Consider the following 27,093-nt stretch of genomic DNA (forward strand, 5'->3'; position numbering starts at 1 on the left):
ACATTATCCTATGGCTTGAGGGCCTGTAATGGTTCACTCCATCTGACCTGCAAGCAGCCCACACTTTCAATCGACTAGGCCCTACGAGCAGAATTGGCTATATCTTAATTAGTCCTTTCCTATGTGGTAGCTTGGCCAATTTGAGGGTCTTGAATAGGTCAAACAGTGATCACAGTGCACTTCACTGCTCACTTAAGCGTTTATTCAACCACCTAGTCAACACCCTGTTGTCTTTAACCACAAATGTGCTTCCTGCGAATATCAGGCGGAGGGTTAAGTGGGGCAGTGTTGCTGTCCATCAGACCCTCGGGGATCAAATAAATAAAGCTCTTAAAGACGCAATAAACAGAATATACAATCCCTCCTACACACAGTACAGAAGCTCTGCCATTTCACATATATATGGGAATCTGTTTTAAACCCTCAGGGAGTGCTTTACTTGACCTTACAAGCCCATTTGCTCTCTTAGTCCTGTCGCACCTGGTTTAATAAAGACTGTAGCCAGAGGAAGAATGAGCTTCACCGAGTGGTGACACCAGACTTATTAAAGTTAGGAGGAAAGAGTGTAAACTAGCACAAGTCAAAGCTCAGCTGGAGTGAAACACACAGTTTTGGGAAGATATTTATGAGGTAACCATCCATAATGACACTAGGAAATTCTGGGGGTTGGTTGCTAATGCAGGGTATTGCACACCTAAGCCATTAGCTGATTCCATACTCCCTGAAATATGGTTTAACCATTTCTATAGTCTTTATGACCATCTGTCAGGGTAGTAACATGATGGAGGGGCCTTTCCCACTTTGGAGAGATATTTCCCCATCCTCTCCACTCCCCCACAGTTAAGATAGAAATGAGACAGCATTTGCAATACAGACCATAACAGCTAGTAAAGCCACCAGGCCTGATGGCATGCTAGGCAGCCTTTTTCTAGCAGACATGGGCGGCTGGGCTTTTGTATCTGATCAAATTGACAAATCACATTCCAGAAGAGGCAAGCGTTCCCGATAGTTTTCATGCAGCAGAAATAGGTCTGATCTATAAAAAAGTGTTTACAAGATTCACCCCCCAACTACAAACCAATAAGCCTTATTGATATAGCCCAAAATGTCTTTGCTAGGCAGATCTTGGGAAGACTGGAGGCTTGAATTGAGGACCATCAGGCTCTCTCATACTTGCAAGCAGGGTTTAGAAAACAAATTAGTATTTTAGACCAGCCCTTTAGGTTCCTAACTATCTATTGGAAGAATGTAGTACTCCAGAAGGCTTACCTTCACTTAGTTTTCATGGACTTAAAATCTGCTTTCGACCTACTCCCTCAAAGCAAGCAGTGAGCAGTCCTGAGGGATAATGAGGTACCCCATGATCTTCTGGACATTTTGGTACATTTGCACCAGGATACATTTTCCCAAGTCCATTGGGGTCCGGGAGGTAAATTGACCGACCGGATAGGTTTCCATAAAGGTGTACGCCAGGGGTGTGTTCTTGCACCAACCCTGTATTCTGTATATACCAATGATTTGCCCACCTTTTAGGAGGATGAAGTGAGTAACACCCCCTTGGTGAAGGAATGCACGATTCCCCTTCTGCTTTTTGCAGATGACACCCTCTTGGTGTCAAAAACTGCAAGTGGCTTGCAAAACCTTGTGGATAGGTTGGTGGATTTTTGTGCTGACCGAATGTTGGTGATTGACCACTCTAAAAAAATAGTTTGACCATCAGCCTACATAGCTCATTTATGGGGACTATTAAGCTGGACTTTAAGCCGCTGGATAAGGTTACTGAGTTCGACTACCTGGGAATTAAGCTAACCTGGGCCAATTTATTATCCTGCCAGGTTGAAAAAAGTAGTTTGAACCCAACCCAGCATTCTGAGCTGTCTTAAGGCTTTAGAGGTCGTCCAGAGTCAGGCACATACCTCCAGCGATCATGGCATATAGGGCAAAGGCAGAGGGAAGTTCACTTTATGGGGATGAGATGTGGTGTATTGCTAATTTTAACGCACTTGGAGTAGCCAAGAACTCTTTTTTGAGAGGCCTAACTAATCTTCCTTAAAACACTCCCCCTAGTCTCTGTGCCATGACATTGGCATTAAACCAATGGCCCACAAGGCCCCGCTTATTGTACTGGTGCAGGCTTAAATACACTCTGACCCTTCCTGATTATTACAAAAGTTTTCAAGAATCTGTGTCATTAGACAACTTTGGCAATATCAAGTGAGTAAGCTATGTGAGGGCGTTCCCTTACCCAGTTTGTTTTGGGAGAATTGTGGTCCACTTCCCCAGCAGTGAAATGCCTAGCTGGGAACACCCTCAAGGACACTTATTGGGGCCACTTCTATGATTATGAATTGAGTAATGATAACCAAGGGTCTTTAACCTATAACCAAGGGTCTTTAACCTACATATTTTTAGACTGTATGCCTGATACCGTTTTTAAACCCTTATTAGACTATATTTATCGCCCCAGGGCTAGACAACTGTATCTCACATTCCGCTATGCCACCTTGCCTCTCCTCTCTTTACAAGCCAAATGGAACAATTAATCTGACTTAAGTACAGTTTGTCCATCATGCTCCCAGCCTGAAGCATCTTTGGCTCATTTTTTGTTCTTCTGTCCCAGCTATGCATGGCCTAGAAGATCTTGGATTATCCCAATTTGCAAGCAGTTGGGGTGTGGACAGGTTTATGTAGCCCTTAAGCTCCTTCGCACAGTGCACCTTTGGCTGGGTATATGTGCAGTTGCCAAATATCTCCAATTGAGCATTACCATTAGAAGTGAAGCATTGAGATAGTATCTCTTGGACCCTACTGGCCTCTTCCCAGCCTTTCCTTCATGGTGGTATGAATGTGATTTTTAATTCCTAGGCTTCTGAAAGCACTCATGAGATAAAGCTAGTGCGATATTTACTGATTGCACCAGTCTTCACAGTAATTGGCTGACAACTCCCAGGGCATAGAAGTGGTACACTTAAACTCCTTATTGTCCCCCCCCCCTCTTTGAAATTACCATGTTGAATGGTCCATGTGTTTTTTTTTTTTTGGTGTTTTTTTTTTTTTTTTATCATTTTCACTATTTGCGTTGTATATGATGGCTATGAATATACATAATATGTATGTCTATATGATCAGTGCTGTTTTATGTTTTTGCATGTGTTTTATTGAATACATTTTGTGTACTTTGATAGTTACAAAAAACAGAAAAAAGTATATATTGACTGGCACCTGCCATCTGTGAGCCTGCTCTGAGAAGTGGTGTTACCCCAGTCCTGGCCCCTTGGAAGTGAGCCTAAAAAGTTTGCTTCAGCGGGACCGACTCATCTTCTGCTGTACGAGCAAAATTGACGTATCGCCACTGTTGCGTTGAACCTTCCACCATCAAAATTGCCACTGCAGCTCTTTTTCCAGTGAAAGGTCCTTGTATCCTAGTTGATGGCAGCCTCTCCAGGAACGTCGAATCTCTGCATCGCAGCCTCTGCGCTCATTGGAACCGATCCTTGACTGCCCAACGCATCATCGAAACCGTTCTTTGCATTGCAAGCCGCGGCACCTGGATCTTCGATGTCAACGCTGCAGGAACTCGCAACCTAACTCTGCCACATCTCGGAACTGACGCATCATCACTGTTGCGTGGAGAACATTGATGCATCACCTCTACTGCTGGTTTGAAACCAACACAGTACTCCGTAACCAGGATTAAGGTGCTTTTCTTCAGCGGGAATAACTGGATCCCTGTAGCCCGCCTGCGCTCCATTGTGGTCGGCCTGAACTTTTGACTTTGTCCTGGTCCGGCGTGACCAGATATCCCCTATTGGTGTTTATTGCTTCTAAGTGTTATTTCACCGTTTAATCTTTAAAAATTAATAACTCAAGTTCTACAAATTGGATATTTGTCGTTTTGGTCTTGTTTTATTTATTCAGTCTTACTCTACTTTACTAACCTGGTGTGGATTCATTTTGTGTGGTGTTTTCACTGTTTTAATGTTTGGAGTGTTACATGAATATTTTACACAATGCCTTTAAGTTAAGCCTGACTGCTCTGTGCCAAGATACCAGAGGACGAGCAAAGATTAATTTAAGGTTTGCCTGACATTTACCCTGATAGGATTGTGGTTGCCGTTGGACTAAGGTTTACACCCCAGTCAACCAGCAACCTAATTTCAACAGTATATATGCCCAGTCTGTATGCAATGTTTTTGATGATGACAACATGGGTGAAAGATGGAACAGTGGAAGATGCTATGGCCAAATATCTTTGGGACAAAGTGCATATGCACCTTGGTGACTGGATGTGATGGTTTTTGGTGCATGACGTACAATATGGCCAGTTACCCCTACTTAGTATCTGTTTTACTTACAAGTTGATTACAAGTTGAAGTTAGGACAGTGGGTAAGCCAAGGACTTTTCTAAAATTCCAGTTCATAGAGCTCAGAAACTATCTGATCGCTCTACGCCCATGTCTTGCTTCGCAAAAGGACATGATGGGTGTAAACGGTGCAACAGCTGCAGAATAGTGCCTGATTGTTAGATTGACAGGATACTCCATATGGCACTTTTAATAAGGCAGACAAGGATTATTTCATGATGCACATGACACATGAAGATGTAATATGGAATGTTTTGTCATGTATGCACTGGAGCGTATTATATTCCCTTGTAGTCCAACTGTGGTCGGGAGTCTGGGCCTGATCTGTTATTAACATCAATGTAACCTGTATCTGAAACAGGATGAACAGAGCGCTCCATCGAACATCACAGTTTGCTGTGCACCGCAGACAATGTCAGACTGATATAGGGACCTTATGGGCACACTGTGGGCTTGTGAACAGGTACACCCTTCCAAGGATCTCTTAGTGACCCTAGGTCTGTACCTCAAATGGGAGTAATCTCAGGGATCTACAAAGGTAACTCATCTAGAGTGTTTTGGCTTGCATCTTTAGTATTGTGCAGTGTCATGGCATTGGTGGTCAGAAAGCCACCATAGAAATGATGTCCTTCTTAACCCTTAGGCTTTAACCTATATGAATAAAGAGTTGTCAGCAACACATGTTAGTGCTTAACTTTTTGATTTGCCTATCTGTTACCTAGTTCTTTGATTAAATATTGGGCAGTTTTGGATGCCAGATCATTTGACCATTTCTGTTGAGATTTGTGTGCAGTCCTGTATATTTCATATATGTCTTTAAAGAAGTTGTTTCTTCACTGGATACTTCATCTGTCAGTATTTAGTATTTAGTAGTCCCACAGTATGACTCTCAGTCTGTTGCATTGAGTGTCTGGCTCAGCTCTACGTTTGTTTTCACACCCACGGGTGACTAGAGTGAACTTAGTCCAATGTACCTGTGCTGAATGTGAAAGACAGGTTATTGTTGCCCTGCACACCCCCACCCAATATATAAATTAGGTGGTGCCACTGCTTTTGGGCTACTAACAGTGAGCAGAGGTAATCCAAACAATTGTTCATTAATGATTTACACATTCAGGACCACTAGAAACAGATTATGGGCCTGATTACAACTTTGGAGGACGGTGTTAATCCGTCCCAAATGTGACGGATATCCTGCCCACCGTATTACGAGTTCCATAGGATATAATGGACTCGTAATACGGTAGGTGGTATATCCGTCGCATTTGGGACGGATTTACACCGTCCTCCAAAGTTGTAATCGGGCCCAATGTAATTTGTCATATTTATTTTAAAGTAGTTATTTTAAAATTCCAGGATCTAGTGTACATAATATTGATAACATCGCAGAAGAAAAAAAATCTTTTTCAATAACAGTAAAAACAGGGAAAAATTGTAACATCACAATTTATAGCCCTTGTTAACGCGTCCCTTTATGATAATTTATTACACATCAGGACTCGTTTTAGGCCAATGAATCTTTTGACCCAGTTGAGAGACACCTTAGGACAAGATAGCTAATCAGTATGTCAATCAATGCATCAATAATGTCATCAATACTTATCACAACAATGCATTTCACTTTAGTCAAAGTCATTAATTAATTCAAGACGCTACCATGACCTTTCAGCCATGAATAACCACACGGTTTAGTAGAACTTTGTGAGTTTTATTCCCTATTGCTTACAATTCTAATATCAGATACGTCAATCTCAAAACCAAGAAAGATAATAGCATAGTCACAATATGGCAACTTTGGTAAGGTTTCATTAAAGCGAGAATCACAAACATCAGAACATAACACGGTGTGAACATAGATCAATTTAGTAGTGTGTCAATAATGCATCAATTCAACAAAGCATAGATCCGGTCATTTGTCTATTTGCGTCAGTTTTGGTGAACACCTGTCCTAACCACTGATTAGCATTCGCATGTTGGGCTTCATGCAAAACAATTTAGAACACTAATTTGGAAAACATCTATCTAAGGTCTCTGTCAAAAGTAAGCAGTTGGTACCTAGAAAGGAAAAGCAAACAGACAAATCACAAATGCATTGGCATAACTACCCTCCAAGGTTAGGTCCGCACACAGGTTCAGTCTTCGTCTTCCGGACATCAGTCAATTCATCATCAGTCAGAACTCAGCACCAGGGCATAAGGGCACTTCCCTCATAAGGAGGTAAAGTGTAAAATGGACAAATCTAAGGGCGAGGATGATTTTACGTAAACCGCCAAGTCACCAAACAGAGTGACAGAGTTTCTGGATAAAATCTACAGCATTCCCTACCTAATTCTAAATGACTCGCCGTGACATGGGTTTTTATCCCTTTTTCATTGTACATTCCCCCAAAATTCTATTGGTCATCTGTTATACCCCACTATCTTTAACCTATCAGAAAATACATTAGGTAACCTAACTCTTCACCCCATAATATTTTACAAGTCTTTGATTGGTCTTCATAATTGACGTCTTCAGAGGTGGCACGTCCGGTATGATTTCATCTTTCTGTAATTCTTTGCACATCTTTTGGTCAGCAGTTCCATTGTCTTCACCGGTTTGAATGACCTTGTACATTACATTAATCTACACTGTTTCAATTTGTTTTTAACATTTATTCCACGAGCAAGGAAAATATGCATGAGAACGGATCTAACATGGTTACATTTGCCCTCTAATTTTAAGAAAAAGAACATGCAGGTCGTGTCCTTTTTATGAGTCAGCACAGTGCAAGATAGAAAAATACATTTAATATGAGAGCCAAGCGACTAAGCTTCGGCTCATGCTAACTTAAGGCCTATGAGGATTTCAGCACAGATTCAATAATGCAATCATTAGTACAGACTTATTTAAACGTAATATAAACATTTTGGTCATTATTAGTAGTCTACGTATACATTGGCGGCCACTCCCCATGGTCACATTTCAAGTGCACGTTTAAGAAAAATTACTATTACAGTTTCTATGCAGCATTATCACACATTAATTCATAAACATTTCATGTTAATCTAGATTATATAAGTTACGCTCTCTCACCCTTACACTCACACTGTGCTGTTTCCAAGTGCTTTGTTAGTTCTAGCAGATTAATAAATAATAAGTCTGAGTTTCAGAGGTGGCACACATACCTGAATGACAGGGTTTGTTGTCAGTTTGGAATAGCTTGTCATCTGTTTTGACCACAAGGCCAAGAGCTAGGAGATTTTGTTTATGAGAGTACACAATCCTGGCACCAGTTCATGAAGACCGAATGGAATGCTTCACGGAGCTTCACAGAGTCTTGCTTGAGGCTTCTTCAGTCGAGATGGGATCTGGTGCCATGCCCTATTCTGGGCACATAAGAGAGAGAGAAAGAGATAGAGATAGAGAGGGCGGGAGAATGTTGTCCTCTGTCCTGTCACCTTGGCCTACATATGTGGGCACCATTATAACGATTGCTTTGGGAGTCCACTGTGTACCTTTGCAGATGTATGAACAATGTCATGCCCAGGTGGTTAGTCAGCAATGTGGGTTTTGATGCACAGGCCCTACAGCCATGTTCAAAGGCTGTGCGTAGTGAGGGGTTGGCCAGCTGCGCTGCAGCCAACCCCATGGTGCACATGGTCGAAAGCCATGCACATTGAGGATGTGACTCCCCGCAGCGAAGTTTACGAGTGTTCTGATCCCCAGCTGCTCAAGGCCAAATGTTGTGTGCAACAGGATGTTGGCTTCCCACAAAGAAGTTGGCCTGGCTGGATGCCTGGCCCTGTGGTTGACCTCCCAATGCACACAGCCAAAAAGCTGTTCTCAGTGGGGAAGTAGGCTAAATATGAATTTAAAAAACTGAACTTCTCTGAAAAAACTAAAGTTAAAGTGATGTTATAGTTAGGTCTGGTACTACGATGTTGCCTTAATAAAAAAAAAAAAGAAAAACACAAGAATTCACTGAAAAAAAGCAAACGTTAAATTCACTGAAAAAAAGCAAACTTTATGGTTAGCTTCCAAAACAAGATAAAAACTTACATTTAAGAACCAAATTTTACTGAAATTCATGAATTATAATTAACTGAGCTACCTATAAATTGTGCCCTGCCATGCACTGCTTATAATTTCAAGATAGATTACTCAAGACATGTAAAACAACATCATAGATGACTTCATCCAGTCATTGTGACAGCGTTCTATAGGATTTAAAGACTTGAAGTAATTCAACACGCTGAACCTGTGGCCGATTTTCTGCCCACCTAAGTGGAATTACCCACTTAAAGTCTTCACATGAGCTGCAATTTTAAGTAAAGAAATTGACAGGTTTACATTTGCCACTGAAAAGACATCTTCTGTCAGTCCCTATGGTCAACCCTTCATAGTCTGGTAAAATACACTGCAGATTTTCTGAGATAGACACAAAGGCATGCAACCTTCGAGTGATGCTTAAAATAACAGTGTGTTATAAACAACCTCTCAGTGGTACACTGCTTCATTTCACATTGTTTAACAATCTGCAGTGCCTCACAATCTTCAGACAAATTCATGGAATTGAGCATCCACACCTTATAAATGTCCTTGCTAAATAAGATGTGTCTGTTTATTACTATTTAACATGGGCACATGTCCCAGATAACCTACTGGTGGATATTCTATGGTCACGACAAGCTTTGGGCTTTTATGCAGATTTTTGTGAAAAGGCTTTGGCTTTAACCCAAAACCTACTTTTAAACATATCTCTGCAACTCATATCAGGTGTGTTCAGTCTTTACCTTGTTTAACATGGGTTAATACTTGCATCCCAAACTTTAGTGATTTGTAGACGGTACACAGTGTGTCTTTCAAAATGCACAGCCATGCTTGTCTCTAAGGCTTATGCTATTTCCATGTTAAGGACAACACACGTACACACAGTAACTCTACGTGATATATTACTTTGGCAGTACTAGTGATATCATCAACGATGTAATTTAAGATGTCATTGTTGGTGTCATCAATGTTATTTAATATGTCATGAGTGATGCAGTATTTGTGGCCATATACTGTACATAGCAGGGGTACAAGTTATAGTTAGCTCAGTCAACTAGAACTGGTGAATTTCAGTGTTTTTTTTGTTTACTAAATGTTAGATTTGTTATGTTATTTCAAGAAATAACTATAACATCTCTTTAAGTTTTTTTTTTATATATATATATATATATATATATATATATATATATGAATGTATTTCTTCTACTACATTTAAGAGCATAAAAAGACGTTCCACCCAACGTGTCAGCTTCTTAAACCAAAAAAGGCTTTATTACAACATAAACTCAGCAAGCGTTTCTTGATGGCTGAACTCAGCAGGCATTTCTTAATGGCATCGCGTTTCGACACTAACGTGTCTTCATCACAGCCAAATTGAAAAAACTTCTTGGGACTATTATTTATATAAATAGATAGATAGATAGATAGATAGATAGATAGATAGATAGATAGATAGATAGAGAGAGAGAGAGATAGAGAGAGAGATATGTAGATATATTTATAGATAGGTACATTGACATATAATCCACAAATCTTGCAGAGAAAAATACACCAGTGCTTGAAGGTAAAATACTGTGTATGCCTTATTTTCACTCAGAGAAAAACATGGGAGCTGTTTGGCCGTGCAACACATTTCGTTCTGATACATTGATCTTCATCAGGCAAATGAGCACTAATGTAACAACAATTAAAATAAGAGAATTTGCTAAATCCCGTCCAAAGACGCTGGAGCCCACTTGGATAATATTTAAGATGCTGTTCTTTCTGAATAACATAGAGTAGCCCATAGAGGTGTGATAACTTAATGTTCGATGGCATCTGTCGCTGTAGATACGCATGTTCTGCAATAGCTCGCCATCTGGTGTTGGGCCGGAGTGTTACAAGTTGTTTTTCTTCGAAGAAGTCTTTCGAGTCACGGGACCGAGTGACTCCTCCTTTTGTCTCCATTGCGCATGGGCGTCGACTCCATCCTCGATTGTTTTTTTTCTGCCATCGGGTTCGGACGTGTTCCTGTCGCTCCGAGTTTCGGAACGGAAAATTAGCTAATTTCGGAAGATTTTCGTCGGTATTGTTGCGTTCGGGATCGGCGTACTTAGATTCCACACCGCATCGAAGATCGAAGAGCTCCGGTGCCCTTCGGGGTAGTTTTTCGATCCTCCGTCGGGGCCTGGTCGGCCCGACCGCGTGCTGAAGAACGCCGATGGAACGGACCCCGTTCCGTTTCTGCCCCAAATGCCACAATAAATACCCCTACACAGACCAACACTTGGTCTGCAACCTGTGCCTGTCACCTGAGCACAGCGAAGACACCTGCGAGGCCTGTCGTGCGTTCCGGTCCCGAAAAACACTCCGAGACCGTCGAGCCAGAAGACTTCAGATGGCGTCCGCACCGACAGCCCAACGGGAGTTCGAGGAACAGGAAGAGGAAGGTACCTTCTCGATCCAAGACTCAGACTCCGAAGGATTCGACGATACACAAACCGTGAGTAAGACGTCGAAATCCACTCAGAGGAACATTTACAAGGCCCAGGGGACGCCACTGCCACCAGGCCATGGCTCGACCCATAAATTCGGTGACCGACCGTCGGCACCGAAAAAGGCCCAAACAGTGCCGAGATCGTCCGACTCCGGTCGAGACACCGGCACGCAGCCTTCTCGGGACCGAGAAAGTGCTGGAGACAAGCCTCGACACCGAGATGCCGGTGTGGACACGGCTCGACGCCGAGACAGCGGCACCGAAACAGATCGACGCCGAGAGGTTTCGGCCCCGAAAAGGAAAAAAGTCACCTCGGAGCCGAAAAAACACGCAGACAAAGTTTCGATGCCGAAACAAACTGCAAGCGACCCAGCTTCAGGCTCTTATACAGAAGAGCACTCGCTAACCTCCCAAATGCAGAAGCATAGGTTTGAGGAAGAGCTACAAGCAACTGATGTGGACCATACGCAAAAGCGTATCTTCATTCAGCAGGGGACTGGAAAAATAAGCACCCTTCCCCCCATTAGGAGAAAGAGAAGGTTGGAGTTCCAGACGGAACAAACACCACAACCAAAAGTGGTGAAAAGAGTTACCCCACCACCCTCTCCTCCGCCCGTGATTAACGTTTCACCAGCACAAACTCCATCACACTCCCCAGCTCACACCACCATGAGCCAGGGTGACCACGATCAGGACGCATGGGACCTATACGACGCCCCAGTGTCAGATAACAGTCCGGAGGCATACCCTACAAAGCCATCTCCACCAGAAGACAGCACCGCGTACTCTCAAGTGGTGGCTAGAGCAGCACAATTTCACAACGTAAGCCTCCACTCAGAACAGGTCGAGGATGATTTCTTATTCAACACACTCTCCTCCACCCACAGCTCATACCAAAGCCTGCCTATGCTCCCTGGTATGCTCCGGCACGCAAAAGACATCTTTAAGGAGCCGGTCAAAAGTAGGGCAATCACACCAAGGGTGGAAAAAAAGTATAAGGCGCCTCCTACGGACCCGGTTTTCATCACTACACAGCTGCCACCAGACTCTGTCGTTGTAGGAGCAGCTAGGAAAAGGGCCAACTCTCACACATCTGGAGATGCACCACCCCCAGATAAAGAAAGCCGCAAGTTCGATGCAGCTGGTAAAAGAGTCGCAGCACAAGCTGCAAACCAGTGGCGCATCGCGAACTCCCAGGCACTATTTGCGCGCTATGACAGAGCCCACTGGGACGAGATGCAACATCTCATTGAACATCTGCCCAAGGACTTACAAAATAGGGCAAAACAAGTGGTTGAGGAGGGACAGACCATCTCCAACAACCAGATACGCTCCTCCATGGACGCTGCAGATACAGCTGCACGGACAATTAATACATCTGTAACGATCAGAAGGCATGCATGGCTCCGAACGTCTGGATTTAAACCAGAGATTCAACAAGCAGTTCTCAATATGCCTTTTAATGAAAAAGAACTGTTCGGTCCAGAAGTGGACACAGCGATTGAGAAACTCAAAAAAGATACGGACACTGCCAAAGCCATGGGCGCACTCTACTCCCCGCAGAGCAGAGGGAATTACAGCACATTCCGTAAAACGCCCTTTCGAGGGGGGTTTCGGGGTCAAAGCACACAAGCCAGCACCTCACAAGCCACACCGTCCAGTTACCAGGGACAGTATAGAGGAGGTTTTCGGGGACAATATAGAGGAGGGCAATTCCCTAGAAATAGAGGAAGATTTCAAAGCCCCAAAACCCCTACTACTAAACAGTGACTCACATGTCACTCACCCCCTCCACACAACACCAGTGGGGGGAAGAATAGGTCATTATTACAAAGCATGGGAGAAAATCACTACAGACACTTGGGTTCTAGCAATTATCCAACATGGTTATTGCATAGAATTTCTACAATTCCCTCCAAACATACCACCAAAAGCACAAAATTTAACAACACACCATTCCAATCTCCTGGAGATAGAAGTGCAGGCACTATTGCAAAAGAATGCAATCGAATTAGTGCCAAACACACAAATAAACACAGGAGTTTACTCACTGTACTTTCTGATACCAAAGAAGGACAAAACACTGAGACCAATCCTGGACCTCAGAGTAGTGAACACTTTCATCAAATCAGACCACTTCCACATGGTCACACTACAAGAAGTATTGCCATTGCTAAAACTACACGACTACATGGCAACTTTAGACCTCAAGGATGCTTATTTCCATATACCAATACACCCATCGCACAGGAAATACCTAAGGTTTGTATTCAAAGGAATACATTACCAATTCAAGGTACTGCCTTTCGGATTAACAACCGCACCAAGAGTCTTTACCAAATGTCTAGCGGTAGTCGCTGCACACATAAGAAGGCAGCAAATACATGTGTTCCCATATTTGGACGACTGGCTAATCAAGGCCCATTCGTTCATACAGTGCTCAAATCACACAAATCAGATCATACAAACCCTCTTCAAACTCGGGTTCACCGTCAACTTTACAAAATCCAACATTCTGCCGCGCAAGGTACAACAATACCTAGGAGCCATAATAGACACATCAAAGGGAGTAGCCACTCCAAGTCCACAAAGAATTCTAAATTTCAACACCATCATACAACGCATGTATCCAACACAAAAGATACAGGCAAAGATGGTATTACAACTCCTAGGCATGATGTCTTCATGCATAGCCATTGTCCCAAACGCAAGACTGCACATGAGGCCCTTACAACAATGCCTAGCATCACAGTGGTCTCAAGCACAGGGTCACCTTCTAGATCTGGTGTTAATAGACCGCCAAACTTACCTCTCGCTTCTGTGGTGGAACAACATAAATTTAAACAAGGGGCGGCCTTTCCAAGACCCAGTGCCACAATACGTAATAACAACAGATGCTTCCATGACAGGGTGGGGAGCACACCTCGATCAACACAGCATACAAGGACAATGGAACGTACATCAAACAAAACTGCATATCAATCACCTAGAACTTCTAGCAGTTTTTCAAGCACTAAAAGCTTTCCAACCATTAATAGTTCACAAATACATTCTCGTCAAAACAGACAACATGACAACAATGTATTATCTAAACAAGCAGGGGGGGACGCACTCCACGCAGTTAAGCCTGCTAGCACAAAAAATTTGGCATTGGGCAATTCACAACCAAATTCGCCTAATAGCACAGTTTATACCAGGGATCCAAAATCAACTCGCAGACAATCTCTCTCGAGATCATCAACAGGTCCACGAATGGGAAATTCACCCCCAAATTCTGAACACTTATTTCAAACTCTGGGGAACACCTCAGATAGACTTGTTTGCGACAAGGGAGAACGCAAAATGCCAAAACTTCGCATCCAGATACCCACACAAACAATCCCAAGGCAATGCCCTATGGATGAACTGGTCAGGGATATTTGCTTACGCTTTTCCTCCTCTCCCTCTCCTTCCTTACCTGGTAAACAAACTCAGTCAAAGCAAACTCAAACTCATATTAATAGCACCAACTTGGGCAAGGCAACCCTGGTACACAACGCTGCTAGACCTATCAGTGGTACCCTGCATCAAATTGCCCAACAGGCCAGATCTGTTGACACAGCACAACCAAAAGATCAGACACCCAGATCCAGCATCGCTGAATCTAGCAATCTGGCTCCTGAAATCCTAGAATTCGGGCACTTACAACTTACCCAAGAATGTATGGAAGTCATAAAACAAGCCAGAAGGCCATCCACCAGACACTGCTATGCAAGTAAATGGAAGAGGTTTGTTTGCTACTGCCATATTAATCAAATACAACCATTACACACAACTCCAGAACATGTAGTGGGTTACTTGCTTCACTTACAAAAATCTAACCTAGCTTTCTCTTCCATTAAAATACACCTTGCAGCAATATCTGCATACCTGCAGACTACCTATTCAACTTCCCTATATAAGATACCAGTCATTAAAGCATTCATGGAGGGCCTTAGGAGAATTATACCACCAAGAACACTACCTGTTCCTTCATGGAACCTAAATGTTGTCCTAACTAGACTTATGGGTCCACCTTTTGAACCCATGCACTCCTGCGACATACAGTTCCTAACCTGGAAGGTGGCATTTCTCATCGCCATTACTTCCCTAAGAAGAGTAAGCGAGATTCAGGCGTTTACAATACAGGAACCTTTTATACAACTACACAAAAATAAAGTCGTCCTAAGGACCAATCCTAAATTTTTGCCAAAGGTTATTTCACCGTTCCATCTAAATCAAACAGTGGAACTTCCAGTGTTCTTTCCACAGCCAGATACCGTAGCTGAAAGGGCACTACATACATTAGATGTCAAAAGAGCATTGATGTATTACATTGACAGGACAAAAAACATCAGAAAGACTAAACAACTCTTTATTGCATTTCAAAAACCTCATGCAGGAAACCCAATTTCAAAACAAGGTATAGCCAGATGGATAGTTAAATGCATCCAAATCTGCTACCTTAAAGCTAAACGACAGCTGCCCATTACACCAAGGGCACACTCAACCAGAAAGAAAGGTGCTACCATGGCCTTTCTAGGAAACATCCCAATGCAAGAAATATGTAAGGCAGCCACATGGTCTACGCCTCACACATTCACCAAGCACTACTGTGTAGACGTGTTATCCGCACAACAAGCCACAGTAGGTCAAGCTGTATTAAGAACATTATTTCAGACTACTTCCACTCCTACAGGCTGATCCACCGCTTTTGGGGAAATAACTGCTTACTAGTCTATGCAGAACATGCGTATCTACAGCGACAGATGCCATCGAACTGAAAATGTCACTTACCCAGTGTACATCTGTTCGTGGCATCAGTCGCAGTAGATTCGCATGTGCCCACCCGCCTCCCCGGGAGCCTGTAGCAGTTTGGAAGTTACCTTCAATTATTTATATATGTCATCTCAACCTTAAATAGGTGCATACTTAGTCACTCCATTGCATGGGCACTATTACTACAATTCAACTCCTACCTCACCCTCTGCGGGGAAAAACAATCGAGGATGGAGTCGACGCCCATGCGCAATGGAGACAAAAGGAGGAGTCACTCGGTCCCGTGACTCGAAAGACTTCTTCGAAGAAAAACAACTTGTAACACTCCGGCCCAACACCAGATGGCGAGCTATTGCAGAACATGCGAATCTACTGCGACTGATGCCACGAACAGATGTACACTGGGTAAGTGACATTTTCATTATGTCTCAATTTGAAATACTTTTTACTCAGTAAGGAGTATCAAATGTCATTAAGGTACATTTCGCTAGACGAGTACTGAATAATTTAGACTACAATTAAATTGATGGAATTTGAGGTTTGTCAGTCTGTCTTATGATGTACACTATATATGTAATTATGTCTTTTCACTGTTTTATTTCAGGACATTTTCTATGTCTGTTGTAAAGCATTGGTTCTCAAATGTCTGACCGAGGTCTGAGTCTAGGACTGAAATGCACCCAACAGATCCTGTCTTTTCACTGAATGAAAATAAAGCATTTCCCCTTGGTGTGCCAGAGTGTTCTTCTCTGTCTGAGAGACAAGATGATTTCTTTCTAATACGCCTGTTGTGCCTGGGTCCCACTGAGCGGCATCCCAGAGGGGGAGAGTCTGCTATTTGGGAAATATATATAGTCACAGAAAAAACACAAAGTTTACAAGGACGTTATAGTTAAGTTCTGAATTTACTCTTACAAAACCAGAGAAATTCAGCAGTTCTAGTTTGAGTTCTTTCATGTAACTATAACTCGCGACCTAAAGTAACTATAAGTTCGATGGCATCTGTCGCTGTAGATACGCATGTTCTGCAATAGCTCGCCATCTGGTGTTGGGCCGGAGTGTTACAAGTTGTTTTTCTTCGAAGAAGTCTTTCGAGTCACGGGACCGAGTGACTCCTCCTTTTGTCTCCATTGCGCATGGGCGTCGACTCCATCTTTGATTGTTTTTTTTCCGCCATCGGGTTCGGACGTGTTCCTGTCGCTCCGAGTTTCGGAACGGAAAATTAGCTAATTTCGGAAGATTTTCGTCGGTATTGTTGCATTCGGGATCGGCGTACTTAGATTCCACACCGCATCGAAGATCGAAGAGCTCCGGTGCCCTTCGGGGTAGTTTTTCGATCCTCCGTCGGGGCCTGGTCGGCCCGACCGCGTGCTGAAGAACGCCGATGGAACGGACCCCGTTTCGTTTCTGCCCCAAATGCCACAATAAATACCCCTACACAGACCAACACTTGGTCTGCAACCTGTGCCTGTCACCTGAGCACAGCGAACACACCTGCGAGGCCTGTCGTGCGTTCCGGTCCCGAAAAACACTCCGAGACCGTCGAGCCAGAAGACTTCAAATGGCGTCCGCACCGACAGCCCAACGGGAGTTCGAGGAACAGGAAGAAGAAGGTACCTTCTCGATCCAAGACTCAGACTCCGAAGGATTCGACGATACACAAACCGTGAGTAATACGTCGAAAACCACACAGAGAAACATTTACAAGGCCCAGGGGACGCCACTGCCACCAGGCCATGGCTCGACCCATAAATTCGGTGACCGACCGTCGGCACCGAAAAAGGCCCAAACAGTGCCGAGATCGTCCGACTCCGGTCGAGACACCGGCACGCAGCCTTCTCGGGACCGAGAAAGTGCTGGAGACAAGCCTCGACACCGAGATGCCGGTGTGGACACGGCTCGGCGCCGAGACAGCGGCACCGAAACAGATCGACGCCGAGAGGTTTCGGCCCCGAAAAGGAAAAAAGTCACCTCGGAGCCGAAAAAACACGCAGACAAAGTTTCAACGCCGAAACAAACTGCAAGCGACCCAGCTTCAGGCTCTTATACAGAAGAGCACTCGCTAACCTCCCGAATGCAAAAGCATAGGTTTGAGGAAGAGCTACAAGCAACTGATGTGGACCATACGCAAAAGCGTATCTTCATTCAGCAGGGGACAGGAAAAATAAGCACCCTTCCCCCCATTAGGAGAAAGAGAAGGTTGGAGTTCCAGACGGAACAAGCACCACAACCAAAAGTGGTTAAAAGAATTACACCACCACCCTCTCCTCCGCCCGTGATTAACGTTTCACCGGCACAAACTCCATCTCACTCCCCAGCTCACACCACCATGAGCCAGGGTGACCAAGATCAGGACGCATGGGACCTATACGACGCCCCAGTGTCAGATAACAGCCCGGAGGCCTACCCTACAAAGCCATCTCCACCAGAAGACAGCACCGCGTACTCTCAGGTGGTGGCTAGAGCAGCACAATTTCATAACGTAAGCCTCCACTCAGAACAGGTCGAGGATGATTTCTTGTTCAACACACTCTCCTCCACCCACAGCTCCTACCAAAGCCTGCCTATGCTCCCTGGTATGCTCCGGCACGCAAAAGACATATTTAAGGAGCCGGTCAAAAGTAGGGCAATCACACCAAGGGTGGAAAAGAAGTATAAGCCGCCTCCTACGGACCCGGTTTTCATCACTACACAGCTGCCACCAGACTCTGTTGTTGTAGGAGCAGCTAGGAAAAGGGCCAACTCTCACACATCTGGAGATGCACCACCCCCAGATAAAGAAAGCCGCAAGTTCGATGCAGCTGGTAAAAGAGTCGCAGCACAAGCTGCAAACCAGTGGCGCATCGCAAACTCCCAGGCACTACTTGCGCGCTATGACAGAGCCCACTGGGACGAGATGCAACATCTCATTGAACATCTGCCCAAGGACTTCCAAAATAGGGCGAAACAAGTGGTTGAGGAGGGACAGACCATCTCCAACAACCAGATACGTTCCTCCATGGACGCTGCAGATACAGCTGCACGGACAATTAATACATCTGTAACTATCAGACGGCATGCATGGCTCCGAACGTCTGGATTTAAACCAGAGATTCAACAAGCAGTTCTCAATATGCCTTTTAATGAAAAAGAACTGTTCGGTCCAGAAGTGGACACAGCGATTGAGAAACTCAAAAAAGATACGGACACTGCCAAAGCCATGGGCGCACTCTACTCCCCGCAGAGCAGAGGGAATTACAGCACATTCCGTAAAACGCCCTTTCGAGGGGGGTTTCGGGGTCAAAGCACACAAGCCAGCACCTCACAAGCAACACCGTCCACTTACCAGGGACAGTATAGAGGAGGTTTTCGGGGACAATATAGAGGAGGGCAATTCCCTAGAAATAGAGGGAGATTTCAAAGCCCCAAAACCCCTACTACTAAACAATGACTCACATGTCACTCACCCCCTCCACACAACACCAGTGGGGGGAAGAATAGGTCATTATTACAAAGCATGGGAGGAAATCACTACAGACACTTGGGTTCTAGCAATTATCCAACATGGTTATTGCATAGAATTTCTACAATTCCCTCCAAACATACCACCAAAAGCACAAAATTTAACAACACACCATTCCAATCTCCTGGAGATAGAAGTGCAGGCACTATTGCAAAAGAATGCAATCGAATTAGTGCCAAACACACAAATAAACACAGGAGTTTACTCACTGTACTTTCTGATACCAAAGAAGGACAAAACGCTGAGACCAATCCTAGACCTCAGAGTAGTGAACACTTTCATCAAATCAGACCACTTCCACATGGTCACACTACAAGAAGTATTGCCATTGCTAAAACTACACGACTACATGGCAACTTTAGACCTCAAGGATGCTTATTTCCATATACCAATACACCCATCTCACAGGAAATACCTAAGGTTTGTATTCAAAGGAATACATTACCAATTCAAGGTACTGCCTTTCGGATTAACAACCGCACCAAGAGTCTTTACCAAATGTCTAGCGGTAGTCGCTGCACACATAAGAAGGCAGCAAATACATGTGTTCCCATATTTGGACGACTGGCTAATCAAGGCCCATTCGTTCATACAGTGCTCAAATCACACAAATCAGATCATACAAACCCTCTTCAAACTCGGGTTCACCGTCAATTTCACAAAATCCAAAATTCTGCCACGCAAGGTACAACAATACCTGGGAGCCATAATAGACACATCAAAGGGAGTAGCCACTCCAAGTCCACAAAGAATTCAAAATTTCAACACCATCATACAACGCATGTATCCAACACAAAAGATACAGGCAAAGATGGTATTACAACTCCTAGGCATGATGTCATCATGCATAGCCATTGTCCCAAACGCAAGACTGCACATGAGGCCCTTACAACAATGCCTAGCATCACAGTGGTCTCAAGCTCAGGGTCACCTTCTAGATCTGGTGTTAATAGACCGCCAAACTTACCTCTCGCTTCTGTGGTGGAACAACATAAATTTAAACAAGGGGCGGCCTTTCCAAGACCCAGTGCCACAATACGTAATAACAACAGATGCTTCCATGACAGGGTGGGGAGCACACCTCGATCAACACAGCATACAAGGACAATGGAACGTACATCAAACAAAACTGCATATCAATCACCTAGAACTTCTAGCAGTTTTTCAAGCACTAAAAGCTTTCCAACCAATAATAGTTCACAAATACATTCTCGTCAAAACAGACAACATGACAACAATGTATTATCTAAACAAGCAGGGAGGGACGCACTCCACGCAGTTAAGCCTGCTAGCACAAAAAATTTGGCATTGGGCAATTCACAACCAAATTCGCCTAATTGCACAGTTTATACCAGGGATACAAAATCAACTCGCAGACAATCTCTCTCGAGATCACCAACAGGTCCACGAATGGGAAATTCACCCCCAAATTCTGAACACTTATTTCAAACTCTGGGGAACACCTCAGATAGACTTGTTTGCGACAAGGGAGAACGCAAAATGCCAAAACTTCGCATCCAGGTACCCACACAAACAATCCCAAGGCAATGCCCTATGGATGAACTGGTCGGGGATATTTGCTTACGCTTTTCCTCCTCTCCCTCTCCTTCCTTACCTGGTAAACAAACTCAGTCAAAGCAAACTCAAACTCATATTGATAGCACCAACTTGGGCAAGGCAACCCTGGTACACAACGCTGCTAGACCTATCAGTGGTACCCTGCATCAAATTGCCCAACAGGCCAGATCTGTTGACACAGCACAACCAAAAGATCAGACACCCAGATCCAGCATCGCTGAATCTAGCAATCTGGCTCCTGAAATCCTAGAATTCGGGCACTTACAACTTACCCAAGAATGTATGGAAGTCATAAAACAAGCAAGAAGGCCATCCACCAGGCACTGCTATGCAAGTAAATGGAAGAGGTTTGTTTGCTACTGCCATATTAATCAAATACAACCATTACACACAACTCCAGAACATGTAGTGGGTTACTTGCTTCACTTACAAAAATCTAACCTAGCTTTCTCTTCCATTAAGATTCACCTTGCAGCAATATCTGCATACCTGCAGACTACCTATTCAACTTCCCTATATAAAATACCAGTCATTAAAGCATTCATGGAGGGCCTTAGGAGAATTATACCACCAAGAACACCACCTGTTCCTTCATGGAACCTAAATGTTGTCCTAACTAGACTTATGGGTCCACCTTTTGAACCCATGCACTCCTGCGACATACAGTTCCTAACCTGGAAGGTGGCATTTCTCATCGCCATTACTTCCCTGAGAAGAGTAAGCGAGATTCAGGCGTTTACTATACAGGAACCTTTTATACAACTACACAAAAATAAAGTCGTCCTAAGGACCAATCCTAAATTTTTGCCAAAGGTTATTTCACCGTTCCATCTAAATCAAACAGTGGAACTTCCAGTGTTCTTTCCACAGCCAGATACCGTAGCTGAAAGGGCACTACATACATTAGATGTCAAAAGAGCATTAATGTATTACATTGACAGAACAAAAAACATCAGAAAGACTAAACAACTCTTTATTGCATTTCAAAAACCTCACGCAGGAAACCCAATTTCAAAACAAGGTATAGCCAGATGGATAGTTAAATGCATCCAAATCTGCTACCTTAAAGCTAAACGACAGCTGCCCATTACACCAAGGGCACACTCAACCAGAAAGAAAGGTGCTACCATGGCCTTTCTAGGAAACATCCCAATGCAAGAAATATGTAAGGCAGCCACATGGTCTACGCCTCACACATTCACCAAGCACTACTGTGTAGACGTGTTATCCGCACAACAAGCCACAGTAGGTCAAGCCGTATTAAGGACATTATTTCAGACTACTTCCACTCCTACAGGCTGATCCACCGCTTTTGGGGAAATAACTGCTTACTAGTCTATGCAGAACATGCGTATCTACAGCGACAGATGCCATCGAACTGAAAATGTCACTTACCCAGTGTACATCTGTTCGTGGCATCAGTCGCAGTAGATTCGCATGTGCCCACCCGCCTCCCCGGGAGCCTGTAGCAGTTTGGAAGCTACCTTCAATTATTTCTATATGTATCATCTCAACCTTAAATAGGTGCATACTTAGTCACTCCATTGCATGGGCACTATTACTACAATTCAACTCCTACCTCACCCTCTGCGGGGAAAAACAATCAAAGATGGAGTCGACGCCCATGCGCAATGGAGACAAAAGGAGGAGTCACTCGGTCCCGTGACTCGAAAGACTTCTTCGAAGAAAAACAACTTGTAACACTCCGGCCCAACACCAGATGGCGAGCTATTGCAGAACATGCGAATCTACTGCGACTGATGCCACGAACAGATGTACACTGGGTAAGTGACATTTTCATTCGCACTCTTGCCATGCACAGTTTTCTTATCAATAATGTTATTGCAGACGTTGCAGTGATATCAAAGATGCCATACAAGGTTTCATCAATGACCTAATATGTGGAGTAATTAGCTGTGCATGCGTCTTGCAAGTTATAGTTACCTTACGGCGCGATTTATAGTTCTACAATTCCATGAGGGGGCACGTGGGCCCCTCTCCACCGGCTGATTTCGGGCCTGGGGACCCCATCCCCCAGGGTCTGGCCTTAAGATGTTTTTTTTTTTTTTTTTTAGGGAGGTGGCCACCTGGCCCTCCTCCCCCAGCCGATCCCTGCCCCAGGGCCTAGTTACACATTGTGTGCAATTGGACCTCAGGGGGAGCCTCAAGGCCCCCACTTTCCCAGCTGACTCCCTGCCTCCTGTGGGAGCCGGAATTGCTGGCACAGATAGGAAGCTGCTAAACTTGCAGCTCCCTCTCTGTGAGAGCAATGGCTTTGTCTGTTTCCCTGCCCACATCTCTGCATGAAACAGAGAAAACCTCTACATCCAGCAAGCAAGAGCTGTCTGGCAGCTCTTGCTTGCTGGAACCGACGTGTTTGCGCTAACTTCTCCCATCAAGTCAGAGCGAACAGCTGTATCCCGGGGTGGGCACCCCAGGACATAGCAGGGGCGGGCCATGGGTGGTGGCGGTCCCCATGGCCATTAGTGACTCCATGAGAGGGGCCTCCCGGACCCCCACCTATGTTAAAGTTATCCCCGGGGTCGTTGTGGTCCCGAAGCTGGGTGTCCACAACGCATTCCCTTCATTATGTTATTTCTTCAGCCCCGGGGAGGTGGTGGTTCACGCTTATTGTGATTCCCAGGGTGATTTAAGCTATGGAGAGGTAGCGGTCCCCGGGCCATAAATAAGCCCAGGAGGGGGGACCCATGCACCACCCTCCTTATTTTTGACATGCCCCTGGGACTTGGCCCAGTCGGGGGCTTCCTTTAAAGAAGCGCAGGAGAACATGCTTGTTTTTTTGTTTTTTAATTTTTACAGCGGATTAAAATTCGTTTCAATTTTTTTTTTTTAAGTCCTTTTTGTCCCAGGTATGGGGAGGCTCCCTCTGGGACCTCAGCACTAGAGCTAAGGAGTCAGGGTGTTCCTACCCTGGCCCCTTTTCTTATTTTTTACCGTTTTTCTGGGACTCTGCTGAAGTCGAGTCCCAGGATGCCTACTAAAACTTCCTTGTTGAGCCTTTGTGTCCCTATATATACAAATTAATTTTTTCTTTAATGTTCCAAAAACTACTGAAAGGATTTACACCAAATAAAGGTCGCTTTCTGGACCAAAAGCTAGCTTTCTGCCAAATTTGGTGTAAATCCGTCCAGTGGTTCAGCCGCGATTGCTGTTCTAAATCCCTATGGAAATTAAAATGGAGTAAACACGCATTGGGACCACCTTTTTTTCTCTGCTCCCACTTGACGGATCTCCCTGAAACTTTCCAGGCAGCAGCTGACATCAGCCTCTTATTTTTTTGGGAAACGTTTGTGAAGATTCGTCAACCGCCGCCAAAGGTATAATCAAGTAAAAAAAAAAACTTTTTCTTTGGAAACTAGATCCTTATAGATATATTTGATTTCTTTTTTTGTTTACATGTTTTTGTGCCTTTATTGCAGAAAACGCAGTGCTATAAAATCCATATATTACACAGAGCTGTGAAATATGGTTACTGTCTCAAGGTTGCCTGTGGTATGTGGATTACATCATCATAATGAAAACCCTTAAACCACTTGGTAGAGCTTTAACATTATGAGGACTACTAGGGTTATGTGTCATGGTGGACCAAATTATGCAGTAGTATTACCTAAATGATGCAGCAAAAAATGAAAATGATGTTGCTCATTCTCCGCTATATCGCCTTTATTAATTTGAGCTACAAACATTATTTTTATTGAAATCCCTGCATTTTGAATTTTACTTGGAAAATTAAATGGCAAATACGCTAAATTCATAATTATAGGGTACACAGTGCAGCTATGTAACTGCATAAATTAACTGACCATCATCATTGCCTATTACTTTATCAAGAAATGTATCAATTTGTTCAAGAAAGATAAAACATAAGCATTCTAATTCCAGTCAGTGTTCATTGTTAGTTGGTCTTTGAGGAAACCCACTCTTTCAAGGTACCCACCCAAAAATAAACATGTAATATAAAAAATACATAACAGGCAACGTGTTATTATGTTTCAGGTATTTTCCCTTTCAGGGTTCTGGTGGCATTTACAAACCTCAAGGCAGAAGGCAGAGTGGTTTGTATGTCACCAGAACCCCTGGATGGCAATATAAGCCATGTTACATAGTTACCTGTTAAGTATTCTCTCAATATATTATCCCTTTGTTTATAGTGTGTTCCGTTGCTTTTTTCTTACATGTGCAACTAGTATTAAATTAGAACAGCATACCTTGACTTATCCTTAATGTGATGCTTATTTTCTGATAGGAAGTCTGTGGACTATTGTGGAGTCACCGTCATCTGAAAACGGGATCATGCATGTGTCTGTTGGTGTTAACGTTGTGTGGGCAATCACCAAAGATCGAAAAGTAAGTTTCTTTGATCATCAGTGTTTTAAGTTACTTACTTATTACATCCCTTGACAGCCCTCTTCCAACAAAACTTTGCATAAATAGTCAGATTCATTACTGGTATGCTTCATTATTGTGAATCCTGATTTTCCTAATTCCAGTACTTTTGTTTATTAACTGAATCCTTGGTCTTATCAAAGTAGTTAAGCTTTTTACTTTTAAAGTCTTCACATCCTTCCCAATAACATCTTCACTCACCACTGGCCACTGCTGAAAATGATGAGTACAATTCACACACATACACTCAGCCTGAGTCCTAGGGAGTTGCCCAGAGGAGTATTACAGAAGGAATGGAAGTGTCAAGAAGACTGTGACAACTAAAGGTAGAAATTGCAATAAGGAAGTTTACCAGTAAATAATCGGTTAATTAGCACTTCATCTGCCATCTTCATTCCAGATCTTACAGATATGAGGATGCACCAAACTAGAACTCTGATTCCCACCACGCAAACATGACCTAATCAGGATTTAGTGCACATGTAATTTTTTAAGAGGCTAGGAAGCCATGCTCAGAGAGACTCTACACATGAGCAGCTTAGCGAATCCTAGATGCCAAAGAGCCCTGCTGGGATCCTTTCATATAAATTGTTTTTGTGAAACAAAAGTGTGGGTAGCTTACTTTGCAGCCCTGCAACTTGTGTAAATGAACTCCACTCACTTCCACGAATGCTCGAAGGACTCTACCTGAAGATCCAGCAAGATGAGGAAGATTCCAGGAAGAGGAGTGAGCCACAGGATTCCTCTCAAACAGGTTGGCAGGAAACAAATCCAACCACTGAACTCCAACAGTTGAAGAAACTACAGATAGCCTCCTGCTGAGCCGTTGAGGAGGGGGAGGCATTCCATTTAAAACGCCCTTGCTCCAAAATGTGAAACAGGTCATAAGAGCTAGGTTAAGCTCCATAACACTGCACCAAAGCTCATAATGTAACTAGTATTTGGCTTACCAAGCCACTGTTGATATACCTGGAACCCTTACTAGACAGATGTGCTTCCCTGGAACATTCCCATCTGTATCTTCATGCTCCATGCAAAAACTAAGACAAAAATGTAGAGGAAATACAGGCAAATGCAAAACACATTGGTGGGGTATGAAACGGAGATGGAAGGAGAACCCATCACTAACTGTCGGTAGTATTGGGAGCCATTGGCAATGAGGCCAAGGGACTCTCTCATAAGCACTGTCTCTCTCCCTGAATCTTCTACAGTACCCTTCGGAAGAGGGGAGTGGGGGAGATGGAACAAAGAAGGCCTAGTGATCAGAAGTAGACAGGGCATCCTCCCAAAGCTTTGGACATCATCTCTATTTGCGAAAATTGGGAGGGCATTTTCTGGGGCTGCAAAAATATCCAGCTGTGGAAAGCCAAACTGGGCTGACACTTTAAAAAGCCTTTAGAGGTGGTGCATTTATGGCTGAGGAGGAAAAAGCGATGCAGAGCCTGTCTATAAGTTAGTTGTGCCTGGGATGATACATAGCATTTAGGGATTGCAACCTGTCCAAAAGAAGGACTCCTGAGCCAGTAACGGCCAATTTGTGAGGTGATTAGCAGATGATTTTGCTGTCTGTGCAAAGGAGGTCTCCTGGTGTTGGTAATGTGGGATAAACTAATGAAAAGCTCAAAAAATGGCAGAAGGTTTGTGCCAGTTTGAGTATGGAGCGATCAGTTTTCATGCACAGAAGAACTCCCACCTACAAGGGCACAGGGACAAAACAACAAACCAGAACTTTTTGTCTGAACCTGCGGTGGTTGTGCCCATACCATGCTCTACTCGGAGCAGAAGGGGGCGAAAGGTTGTGTAAAAACCCATATTGCAACAGGCTGGTGCCAATGAAGGCATTACTGACATACAGAAATACAGCGTGCAGTGTTTCATGATGCCCACCGTGTTTAACAATTCTTCTGGGATGTTCCTATTGACGTTGTCAGGTACCTCTA

At 43.9% G+C, this 27,093-nt stretch overlaps 1 protein-coding gene across 3 annotated transcripts in view; it reads left to right on the plus strand.

Annotated features, from left to right (window-relative positions):
* TECPR1 (tectonin beta-propeller repeat containing 1) overlaps positions 1–27,093 on the plus strand; it is a 428,339-nt gene that overhangs the window by 135,098 nt on the left and 266,148 nt on the right. For all 3 annotated transcript variants that reach the window (XM_069210138.1, XM_069210137.1, XM_069210139.1), the window contains exon 7: positions 25,014–25,114. In XM_069210138.1, coding sequence (XP_069066239.1) covers positions 25,014–25,114 — 101 coding nt within the window. The remainder of the gene's footprint in view (positions 1–25,013; positions 25,115–27,093) is intronic.

This window comes from Pleurodeles waltl, chromosome 10 (genome assembly GCF_031143425.1).
Source record: "Pleurodeles waltl isolate 20211129_DDA chromosome 10, aPleWal1.hap1.20221129, whole genome shotgun sequence".
NCBI classification, from domain to species: Eukaryota; Metazoa; Chordata; class Amphibia; order Caudata; family Salamandridae; genus Pleurodeles; species Pleurodeles waltl.